Below are 12254 nucleotides of genomic sequence, written 5' to 3'. Positions count from 1 at the left end.
AAAGCAATTGGCTTTGTGTGATATACTCACCTGTACACAAAATCTGACTAGCCGTATACTTAGCTAGAACTTTGAGATCAGAAGCCGTTTTGATGCTCGACCAACCCAGGTGAAACAAAGGAAGCTCAGTAGAGAATAGAATTTTTATCGCGCGTCTCTTCACTGAGGCGCATTTTCGTGTTATGCTTATTATTTCACAGAAATTTCTGTTTTTCTAAGAGAATAATGCGCTTGCGAAAGAGTTCGCGGGATGGCGAAATGTAGCAGGGTACATAAAGGGAACGCTCAGTAACTTAAACTGGTCACCTGGAATGCAATAACCACTGTGAAATTTGCACCAGAAGTTAATTGTATAAGACAACACTTTCATTTAGCAGACTCTTACCCATCACCGCATTCACTGTGGCCGCGATTTTTGGGGTTCTAGCCCTTGTGCTTCGTGGCCCACAAATAGGCCACCCTTAATTTTTTTTTTTTCAGTGGGGCGTGAGCCACCGTCGAAGTCAGCGTTTTTTAGCCGCCAGTAGATGGCAGCAGCGATCTTCGCTATACCATACCTTCGTCGTGTTGCTAAGCATCTATAGCAGCACAGCTTGCATATGCGACGTCATCAATCGTTTACCTATGACGCGGCGAACATGGTAATGCTATATATTTTGCACCAGCAGCGGTTTAGAAAAGTAGGTAACATGAATAAATATTTTGAAGCATAAAAAGAAAATAGTACACTTAACCGTTTCCCAAGCATGCCTCGATAAAAATAGTAATCATATGGTCATGACGTCTTAATAAAGAGAGGCACACAGCCCAGAGAATTTTGTTTTCTTCTGTGCCGTGCAATGAAGCGGACCGCCTCATTCGGAAATCCTGATGACGAGAGTTCTTTTGCGCTTCGAGAGTTTTAGCGAGTAGACGATGGAAAGCAAGGCGTGCGGCACGCTTAGAAAGCAAATCTGGTAACCTGCATATTTTTAACAAAAGCTTTCGGATGGCAGTCATGAACATGTTGGCAACGACATGTAATAAAGCCACAAGCGAAAACTTGAATTTAGTTTAACGCATTCTAGTCTTTAAATCCGCAGGGCCATGCCCGTTTAAAATAATAATAATAATTGGTTTTGGGGGGAAAGGAAATGGCGCAGTATCTGTCTCATATATCGTTGGACACCTGAACCGCGCCGTAAGGGAAGAGTAAAGGATTGAGTGAAAGAAGAAAGGAAGAGAGAGGTGTCGTAGTGGAGGGCTCCGGAATAATTTCGACCACCTGGGGACCTTTAACGTGCAATGACATCGCACAGCACACGGGCGCCTTAGCGTTTTTCCTCCATAAAAACGCAGCCTCCACGGTCGGGTTCGAACCCCGGAGCTCCGGATTAGTAGTCGAGCGCCCTAACCACTGAGCCACCGCGGCGGGGCCCGTTTAAAAGAGCCAAAAAATACTTTTGATGAAGAATGAATCAGGAGCAGTACCTTACACTTTACTGCTTACTTCGTTTTACGAATTACACCAGACAAGGAGGGCCGCGGCAACCCCTCTAGATAACCGACACTGACAGCATGCAATTAAGAGTTTCAGAAAATATTTGGTGTCTTTAAGCACTCGCCTTGAACACTGTTGAAGACGCCTACGCACGGCGGCAGTATAGATGTGGTAACCAAAAGGTAAATTCTCAGCGGAGGAATGCTGAACTTGGACATGTTACGGTTTGCACGCATTGTGCATGTAAGTCTGTGAGATGTGAGAAGTTTTACGACGAACACAGGAAGGGGCCGGCGAAAGGTCAGGCTTTCATTCTCCTCCCAACCGCGCTGTCTTATCTCTTTGACTTGCCCTTTTCACCACTATTGCATTTCAAGTCCAAGAAGGAGCAAGCTCGATATGCTGCGTGGATGTGCAGATAAAGGTGACGAATAGAGGCAGTAAACGATTTGGCTGGAGAGCTCCATTAGTAAATGTCAACAGCAGGGTCAAAACAACCGGTGATAAGGTACATGAAGGAAGCTAACAGTCACCGAAACCAAGCAGCATAGGGGATTTTTTCTTAATTTGTAACTTTTCATCGATGGCAGATTAATAAAAGCAGAAAGAAAACAACCACATGGCACCGGTGGTATCTGAACCCACAACCCCCGAATTTCGCATCCGGTGCTCAACCAATTGAGCTACGGCGACGGCTGCCCAGTATTCTTTCGGGGGTGCATATGTGTAGTATAAGCGAACCCTAAGAGTGATATCACACCAGCGCCACTCTCTTTCATAGCGGCGGACGTAGTACGTCCTGTATTACCGTGAGTGCCACGTACGAACGTGGTCGAACGGTGAATGCGGAAGCTGTGCGAGAACCCTTTTATGCTACCTGTAGCATCAAGACTGCCAGATTCGAGGCCCTCATTAAACTATTCGTTAAATTCGGAGGCCGTGGGCTGAGATCCTACCGGCGGCATGGGGTTGTTTTTTCTTCTGGTTTTATTGATATCCCATTGATTAAAAACTGCTAATTAAAAATAAATCCTCTATGCAGCTTGGTTTTGGTGACTGTTGGCTTGCGTCATGTATTTCACAACGAGCACTTCTTTCCATTCCCTTGTCCGGTAATAAGTTAGTAGGTTTGCGGAAGTGCGAGTAGAAGTCAGAATGCTAACGAAAGGCTAACCAACAAGAAAGCAGAGGCCGAAGCAACGCATGATTTCCCCGAAAAAACTTTTGATAACTTTTTATCTTTTGAAAAAAGAAAATCACATGTCAACTAAAAGAAAGCACAGTAAAGAACCCTGCTCGTAAGTTCCCAGCAAGAAAAGTAATTTCGCCAAAAAACTACGCTTAAGCGGCTATATGGGCTGTTGCAGCGATACTGACTCGGTCTTTATTTGCAGCGTGAGCTACAGTGGCCGAGCTTGAGCAGCTGATAAATGTCAGATCCGGGCAGGTATCTCTACTTACGCTACTCGCTCTCCGCGTTGGTTGAGCAGGGTCTGTCAGGATTGTCAGACCCTAATTCGCAATGGCCAGAGCCAAACGTCCTCCTTTGCGGTTTTCTGTTGCGTATAGTCATGTGGGCTGCTCCCCGCTGAAGTCTCCCATATTTATTAGACGCTGGTCATGATTGAGCCATGTGTAAGGCCTGTGGGATTAGCCGATCAAATGAGTCCACATTTTCTCTTGGAGGACTGTACACGTTAAGAATGAAAAAAAAAAACTAGGTACATTTCTCTCGGGCGCGGGGTGGGAGGGGGGGGGGGGTGATTTCAACTAGGGCATATGGTGTTTGTTCATTCTAAAAGTGTAAACTGTTTCGATACCAGTGTTGGTACTTAGATGAAATCGTTTCAGGGATTTGTGTACGCAAACTACACATACCCTGTTAACTTTGGACGGGCGTTTCTTTCCTGTAAATGTAATATATACGGGACGTGGTTTTGAAAGCGAAGGAAATGTTTGAGGGTGATTTGCTTATTCCGGTAACTTTGACTGTCCCGCTACCTGATACGGATGATACCTGCCTGATGTCTATTTTTTCTGGCCATGACTGCTTTGCTTCCGTTAAGGACGTCGGGCGTGCGTATGGATGCACTTGTGTTAGCTCTCTGGTTTCCTGGGAGCTTGCTTGTCCTCTGCTAAAGGTTGTATGGCGGGATGTAGCTTGCTTGACCTCATCTCGTAGCTGTTGACGTAATTATTTAGTTAACTCTGTAAACATGTACTGGATGATGTGCTGAAGTTCATCCTGGAGTTGTTGCCGGTTGTGCTGCAACACGTTTTTGCTCGAGGTCTTGTTGCATTTCCTTTTTGAGTTGTGGCCGATAGTGTTGCAGATTCACCCTAGTTGAGTGAGTTCTTGGCGGAATACTTATTTTATTGAAACAGTGTTCCACTTCACACTGAAACAGTGCACTTCACAGACTGCCACTAACCAATCCAAAGCAATCAATCTAAAAGGATCGCAGGCAAGCAAGAATCAAACAAAAGAACAACTTGCGCTTCGTAAATCTATACAAGTGAAACATGACAGCGCTTGTATGTACTTAGCCGAACAATAAGGAGAAGAAAAAAGAAATAGCTGCCAAATAGAAGTTTGGAGACAGAGGTACCAGCAAAAATTGCATGCCTGAAACCCAAGCACATATGTGATTGCAGTATGTGGGTTTGAGAATTGGGGACCGAAAAAAATAACAAAAATCTGATTGGGTCTGGTGCAACAGACCTTTCTTGCTGGCAACAAGCTCACTTCCAGGCTGTTAGCAAGAAAAAAAAGAAACAAGATGGTCCTTTGCCCCCTTTCTCCTTAGGAGAGCCCTGGTGGACTTGGGATGGAACAATTACGTTGACAGACAGCTGATGGTGCTTTCCTCATAGTGAAAAGAGAAGATCATGTATGCTGAACTGATGTTAGCATGAACAAGACAGTCTTTTCAGTTTAAGAGTGCCTTTTGATGACACGGTGTACAAGGTTTGTACGCAGTTAGAAAAGAACGAAAGCGAGGATGGGATTGGTCATCACAGGAAGTAATCTGGCTGTGGCTTCTTGGTTGGAATTCCACTGTTCTCCTGAGGCGCAGCTTCAAGTATTGTGAAGTCTCGTTGTAAATGTTCATCCAGTTCCAAGATGGCAGCGACGTTACAGTACCTGTAGCCGTGGTTTGGGGCAGACCAGATCGTAAGGACAGTCTCGTTGAAGTGCCACTTGTACCCCTCCATAAAAAGCTGGTGGGCACGGAAGATCATGTCGATGTGGTTGGTCGCATTGAACAGTGAAACCACGTCGCTTCCAAACAGGTAGCCTACACCTTGGGGGCTCACTCCCCAGCCTTGCGTCTCTTCGGGGTGCGACCAAAGCAGGTCACACATGGGCCCGTCGTGGGGCACCTCCTGCTTGCGATCAATGGTGCGGATCTGGTCCAGGGTTTCGATGGATGGCGACAAGCCACCGTAAACGCAGATCTTGCCATCAATGACAGCAGACAAGGAGAGGTAATCGAATACCTCTGTGCAGTAACGCCAAACGGGGATGGAACTGTACTTGCGCACGCACTCATCATAGAAGCCGTACACCTGTGTAATCTGCCGGCTCTCATGGTTCCCCCTGATCAGCGTAATGCGGTCTGGGTAGCGGACCTTAAGGGCGAGGAGCAAGAGAAACGTCTCTACGCCGTAGAAACCCCTCGCTGTAGAAAACGCTCGCCATCACGTTTACTAACGACTTCAATTTATGACGGTGTGTTCTCGCTATGTCCTTTCTCATTTTCTGCACCTCTTCGGTGGCAGTATATGTGAAACTAGGTAGTACTCTTCGTTGTGCCTCAGGGGGCTAGGGTTGCTGAGGGACACGGGGTGGGGGTGGCATCTAGAAGTAGTGGAAAGACGCTCTGCCGACCTAAACTTTGGCAACTTCTCCGGGTTTCTTGTCATCCGTGGTCCTTTCAGCTGTGGTCCCTCCTGTCCCGGATTTTCGCATGGGTACGGGTGCGTCAGCTCCCATATCGACGTCAACCGCTCCTGCCGAGGTGCCTTATCCCTTGGATGGCTCTCGTACCGTGATTTGCTTCTTGATTGTCTCTTTTCTTCGTAGTCTTGGACCTTTGGGGTAGTCGGCCCCGATCCTCCTTGAGGACGCTATCGGTTTCTGTGGTGCGTTGTGGGGCACTGCTGTTATCGTTCCCACTTGGGACGCGGAGGAGATGGGCCTTCTTACAAGGCTTAAGCTGCCTAGCTCAACAGCTGTGATATGTGGCTGGATTGTCGTCGCCACACAGTGCACACTTCGGTTGACATGTGAGCTCACTTGAAGGGTTGTTTTCGCCGCAGTTCGTACCGCGGATGTTTTCTGAGTTAGGACAAGGATCTGCTCTGGGGCCCGCTCCGGGGCAAAGACTACAGACTTATTGAAGTTGGTGACAGGATCGGCATGTACCACCCCTCCATGATAATACAACATCCTTGGAATTTATGGGTCATCAAAGGTGATGGCCCCATAAAGCCAGTTATCGAAGCCGATGAAGTTTTGATGAAGCCGGTTTTTTAATCCCGAGCATACGGGCGTATAGGATTAGGATTTGTAGGGAGCGCATGTTAGCCATTAGCTATTCGGGATGAGTGCCGATATCAGTTCCAGTGATAACCCTTTTGCATGATATATCGCGTGCGGCGGGAAAAACAGAGGTTTGGCAGGCCTTGTCCCTAGCTGTAGATGATCGATGCGCGTGACGTGGTTTGCAAGCTCTTCGCTTGGTGCACCCGGTATAGTATGGATTGTTACACAATGCCGCAAAACACTCTCCGCCGTTCTCTTTCGTGTCATTATTATTACTTGTGCTGGCTGAAAGCGCCAGCCGATGGCGGAACATCCAGGGCGGTAGTTTGGGAGACCAAGGAATGACACTTTGGCTGACACAAACAGGCATTTATTGCTACAACAAGAATAACGCCAGTTGGCAACATTACACGCTAAGGAATCGAGGTCGTCCGACTCACCAGCAAGGTTACGAGCGAATGTTCGCCCACGCTAGCGACAGGGGAAACTCCGCAGTCGGAGGGGGCGAGATGCGAGAGGATGTTTTCCCCCACGAGGCTTAGCCCCGCTGGCAAAGAACGGAAGGATCGCGTCGAGTTTCCCAGACCGAGAGTCGTCTCCCCTCGTGCGCGCTGAAATCCCGCCGTCCCTGGCGCTCGTGTCTCTGCGGCGCTGGTTCTCTGTATTGTTAGTTACGGTAACAAACTAGGGAGGGTGCATAGCGGGAAACCAAGAAGCCGAGGCTGAGTAGGGCACGTCCACAGATCCCAGATCCCCCAACCTTAAAAAGACCCACGCGCCTGAAAGTACATGCTATGGAGGAGTCTCCTGGTTTTCATGCACTTGAGGCAGGCCTAACAGCGGAGGTCACGCCGACAGCGTCCACGCAGACTACCGAGGTGTTCCGAAAGCGGCCTGAAGGTCTCCGCTGGGACGACTCGCATGGCCCTGGGACTACGTGTCCGAAGGCCCGCGAAGAGAAAGCCGGTTGAAAACTGCAGGCCAGGATTCTGCAGTAGTCGCCATGGTAAAAGCAGCCAGAGGTGAACGCTGACTGGTCTCGCCACGGCTGCCCCGGATGAATGCGCCGAACAGTATACAGGCAGCTCCACTGCAGAAGGCCCAAGCGAGACGATGTGCACTGCATGGACAGAAAGCCTGAGTGGCTCCACGGGATCTGCAAGATTGCCGAAACGCGCTCCGCATGCCTTTAACGGAAGTCACGGGAGAAGAAACAGCGCCCGCAAGGGTCTCGTGGCGCAAGGCTTAACTCGCTAGCAAAACTTGGCGGGCATCTGTGCAAACGCAAAGTTCGAGTGAACAAAGCAAAGCTTGAGCTGTCCGAGGCTGCTCAGTTCATTCGAAGTTACAAAATAGGTGGGCAGCAATGTGCGCCCCCTTGTGTCTCTTCCGACATGGTGCAGGCAGCTCCAAAAAGTCTTAGGCCTAACTACCACTATGCGAACGACCACAAACAAAACGAAGAACCGAAAAGAGTTACGTGCGCGCAGCCGCGAGGGGACATCATCTCTTTATGGTGATCCTACCCCGCTCACTGCACGAAGCCGGACCGTGTCGGAGCGGCCGGTGCCAAGCGGCCATACCAGCGAGCTCGTAGCGACACCCGTGGCCCCAGGCCATCCAGCTCCCGGAGCCGCGACTCCCAGCGTCGAAACAGAGACAGCAGAGATAAAATATGTACAGAAGACTCGGACTACCCACGCTGTTTCCGTACTCACTCGCTTCGGGCTGGGGAGCTCCATGGGGGCTAGAGGCCTCGCACTCCCTGGATGCGGATCGAGTGGTTCTCGTCCTGAAGATACTCCGGAGAAAAGTTGAGGAAAAATGTGTGCGCATTTCTCAAACCAAACCGAAGCAGACGAGTAGGATACGTCCTCATATGGCATAGAAATATTGAAGGTAATGGACTATTGTTCCGACATGTGTCAAAATCTTTCTTTTAAGGCAGTTCCATTGAGCTGTTAATACTGCCCCAGAAAACCAATAGGGAACGTCTTTGACGTGTCAATAGCAAAAAATATTGGCGGTGGTTTAACTCAGGTTAAACCTGGAGTGACGCGATAGCTACAGGTTGCCGAGTGGAACGTGCTCAGTTGAATTGCAAAGTCAGTTTTTCGCCGCTTCGTTTCTCTGGGCGTTCCTTCTTCATCTTTGTCCCACTTGACATAGCGCATGCGCACAGCTGTGGCAGCTCGGTTTCGCCGGCGCGCCGCGCCGCCGGTAGCAGCAGCTGCTCCGCACCACGTGGCTGGTAACTTGACCAACCACGTGATCAGCCACGGCGCCGCGCCTATCTGCAGCTGCTCCGCCCCACGTGACCAACCACGTGACAGCGTGGCGGCGCAGCCACGGGGTGCCGGTGCAGCCATAGGGTGGCGGCACCGCCTCGCCGACGCCTGTAAATGCTACCGTAATATAGCTATCACTACAAAAATGCAAGCCTGCCGACGGCAGGTCTGCGGATATATCGATTATTATTGTGAAATATTACTATATATGAAAAAATTGCGCTCATAAGCTCTTTCCCGTTCAAAAATGCTTTTGTCCAGATTTGTTGGGTATGAATGTCTTTCTCTTTATAAAAATCAGACATTTTCCATACAAATGGCGTACATTATCACAAAAATAGCGTGAAATTACATCTTATTGCATCTTAAAACTTTTTTTCAGTACGGTCGGGAGTCATGCGCAATTGCTCTGTCGGCCAAGACCCTGACAATTGCATCACCGAAAGCACAGCAGCTGGAAAGCCTTTGGCTCATTCTTCTGTGGCTGCAACAGGATGGAAAACCCTGGAGCTGTTGCCCTGGGTGCTGTGTTTGAGTTGAGTCTGACTGCATTTATAGAACACTTCTGTTGGTGCATATAAGTTCTGGAATAAGACTGCGAAGCGTCCTTTGCTTCGTTTGCGTCTATTAGTAAGCGGACACGCTCCATCCTTCAAACGATGCATTGCAAATTGGCATCAACTGCGCTGAAAATGGTTTTATTTCAAACAGACCACTAATATGACAGCACCCATGCGCTATGCAATGTAATATTGCGCAGGTTTATATTTATTTTGTTAGCCTAAGAGTCAGAGGGCATTACAGAGGAGAGAGGGGCTGTGCCACTGTACGGACCGCTAATCCGCTTACCTTCGTCATGCAGGTCTTTGCTCAAATCATCGCCTTCGCTTTCCTGCCGGTCTTGACGGCCAGACCACCTGGCATCGTGCCAGGCATCTGGACGCCACACCAAGAAGGCGAAATTTGTGCTCGTCACCCGGTCGCCACCGACACTTGGGAGCCCCTGGCAACGCCACCTCTCGGAAACTGGACCAAACAAGCGGCGTCGGCGGCCCCATCGTCACCGACAGCACCGTTTGCGTCAGCTATAAAACAGCGACACCCACTTTCGGCACACTGTGGGCTTTGCGGCTGTGCCACTGTACGGACCGCTAATCCGCTTACCTTCGTCATGCAGGTCTTTGCTCAAATCATCGCCTTCGCTTTCCTGCCGGTCTTGACGGCCAGACCACCTGGCATCGTGCCAGGCATCTGGACGCCACACCAAGAAGGCGAAATTTGTGCTCGTCACCCGGTCGCCACCGACACTTGGGAGCCCCTGGCAACGCCACCTCTCGGAAACTGGACCAAACAAGCGGCGTCGGCGGCCCCATCGTCACCGACAGCACCGTTTGCGTCAGCTATAAAACAGCGACACCCACTTTCGGCACACTGTGGGCTTTGCGGCTGTGCCACTGTACGGACCGCTAATCCGCTTACCTTCGTCATGCAGGTCTTTGCTCAAATCATCGCCTTCGCTTTCCTGCCGGTCTTGACGGCCAGACCACCTGGCATCGTGCCAGGCATCTGGACGCCACACCAAGAAGGCGAAATTTGTGCTCGTCACCCGGTCGCCACCGACACTTGGGAGCCCCTGGCAACGCCACCTCTCGGAAACTGGACCAAACAAGCGGCGTCGGCGGCCCCATCGTCACCGACAGCACCGTTTGCGTCAGCTATAAAACAGCGACACCCACTTTCGGCACACTGGGCTTTGCGGCTGTGCCACTGTACGGACCGCTAATCCGCTTACCTTCGTCATGCAGGTCGGTGTTCCATATACTCTTTTTGCTAAGAAATCTAGTAATTATTGTCTGGTGCAGCTGCCGAGCCCACAGTGCTGCTTCTGCCTTGCTGTTGAATGTGTCAATGTGATTCGTGCTTTACTATTACTATCGGGCGATGTTGAAACAAATCCGGGACCACCTAATACTGATGCTGTTTTGGCAGAACTGCAAAAGTTGAGCGCTGGTCAGAGAAAACTTATTTCTGAAGTCCAAGGCCTGAAAAATCAACTAGTAACAACAGATAAAACAATATCTGCCCTAAGTGAACGAATTGCGAATCTTGAAACCCAATTTGAGGTAATTAGTACCCTGCGAACAGAAATCGAAACACTTCAAACCAGCACTGCTAGAACGACCCACCAGCTTTCCGAGATAGACACACGTCTGGATGATCTTGAGAACCGCTCAAGAAGAAACAATCTAGTATTCTATGGACTTCCCGACCCAAATGAGAAAGAATCATATGACCAATCAGAAAAAATAATAATCCAGCACTGCCTTGATAGCTTGAACCTCGTAATCGACCCTAAAGATATAGAGCGCGCACACCGCCTTGGCCGTCACAGCATTGACCGCCAAAGACCTATAATAGTGAAGCTGTCTGCTTTCAAAACCAAAGGGGTCATTCTTTCGAATGGCCCTAAGCTTAAAAATACAGATTTCAGTATCGGCGAAGATTTTTCTCGGTCCGTCCGAAATGCCCGAAAACACCTTGTGGCTTTCGCCAGAACCAAGTCAGGACCCTTTTCCCTTCGATACAAAACGCTGCACATGGGACCAAAACGTTATATGTTTGACCAAGACACACAGACCGTGAAAGAAATCGCATAGGAATCATGTCGCCGTCGGATCGCGCGCAAGCAACCACAGGCTACCCGTCGAGTTAATCTTTCTTTTTCCATAATCTACACCAATATACGCAGTTTCCTTCCAAAGCGCGAAGCCCTGTCTAATCTCCTGTCATCTTCAGGCAGCAACATATTAATCTTAACTGAAACGTGGCTGACAAGCGACGTGACAGATAATGAAATTCTGGGTGAATTGCCAAATTTCAATGTTTACCGCAATGATCATCAAGGCACACGCGGAGGAGGTGTTCTTATTGCCATTAACAACCAAATATCTTGTTCTCATGTTAACATTAGTTCAGATCTAGAAATATTGTGGTTAAAATGTTGCGCTCCACCGGAAACAGTTCTACTTGGCGTCTGCTACAGGGCCCCCAACAGCAACCCAGGATTCGCGCTTAACCTGAACGATGCACTAGTCCAAATTACTAAAAAACACCCTGGTGCGCAAATTGTTCTCTTAGGCGATTTTAACTACCCTGGCATCGATTGGCAAAACGTAGGACCACTAACCGCCGGTAACCCGGAAGCAAGAGAATTCGTAGATGTATGCTTAAACTTTAACCTGACGCAAATGGTGCTCGAACCGACACGCGTCGCTCACGGATCTTCAAATATTCTGGACTTAATACTGACCAACAACCCTGAAAGCTTATCATCGGTTACTTACCTGCGTGAAATCAGTGATCATAAGGTTATTCATGCCATATTCAAGTTCTTCCCCACATCCCGCCAAACGTTCAAGAAAACCATCCGTATGTACGACAAAGGCAATTACGAAGAAATCAACAGCGAGCTAGAAGCATTCCTGCCTTATTTTCAATCCACATTTCATCACCGGTCTGTCAATGATAACTGGCCGATTTTCAAAAAGAAGATCGAAGATCTGACAAACAAATTTATTCCCTCTATCAGCTTTCGAGCAAACCGCCAAAAACCGTGGTTTTCACACAACCTTAAGAGATTAGAAAGAAGAAAAAAAACGACTTTATAGTGCAGCGAAACGGAGCCCAGACGCAGATGCATGGGATAGGTACTATCAGGCCGAGGACACGTATTACAATGCAATTCGCTGCGCCAAACAAGCATTTTTCCAAACTGATCTACCAAAAATCCTAACGAATAACCCCAGGAGGTTTTGGGAAATATTAAATCCGCAAGCAACTCGCATCATCGCTCTAACGAATGCCGCAGGCGAGGATGCCAGTGATACTGAATGTGCCGAAATATTTAATCGCGCGTTTGTATCTGTTTCCACAAACG

General features: G+C 48.9%; 2 protein-coding genes across 2 annotated transcripts; one reads left to right on the top strand and one right to left on the bottom strand.

The window, feature by feature from the left end:
- Positions 1 to 4495: 4495 nt before the first annotated feature.
- Positions 4496 to 10118, bottom strand: LOC144129801 (serine/threonine-protein phosphatase 4 catalytic subunit-like). The gene is made up of 8 exons (XM_077663871.1): positions 10110 to 10118; positions 9939 to 10032; positions 9797 to 9883; positions 9609 to 9717; positions 9482 to 9549; positions 9294 to 9402; positions 9167 to 9234; positions 4496 to 5163 (listed from the first exon to the last, which is right to left on the bottom strand). The coding sequence occupies exons 1-8, from the start codon at positions 10116 to 10118 to the stop codon at positions 4496 to 4498; spliced, it is 1212 nt and encodes a 403-aa protein (XP_077519997.1).
- On the top strand, positions 10116 to 11157 carry LOC144130346 (uncharacterized). The gene has a single exon (XM_077664277.1). The coding sequence runs from the start codon at positions 10117 to 10119 to the stop codon at positions 10972 to 10974; it is 858 nt and encodes a 285-aa protein (XP_077520403.1). The 5' UTR covers position 10116; the 3' UTR covers positions 10975 to 11157.
- Positions 11158 to 12254: the final 1097 nt, after the last annotated feature.

This window comes from Amblyomma americanum, chromosome 4, assembly GCF_052857255.1.
Source record: "Amblyomma americanum isolate KBUSLIRL-KWMA chromosome 4, ASM5285725v1, whole genome shotgun sequence".
NCBI lineage: Eukaryota > Metazoa > Arthropoda > Arachnida > Ixodida > Ixodidae > Amblyomma > Amblyomma americanum.
The sequence above is the reverse complement of the archived record's forward strand: the minus strand, read 5'-3'. Positions and strand labels throughout refer to the sequence as shown.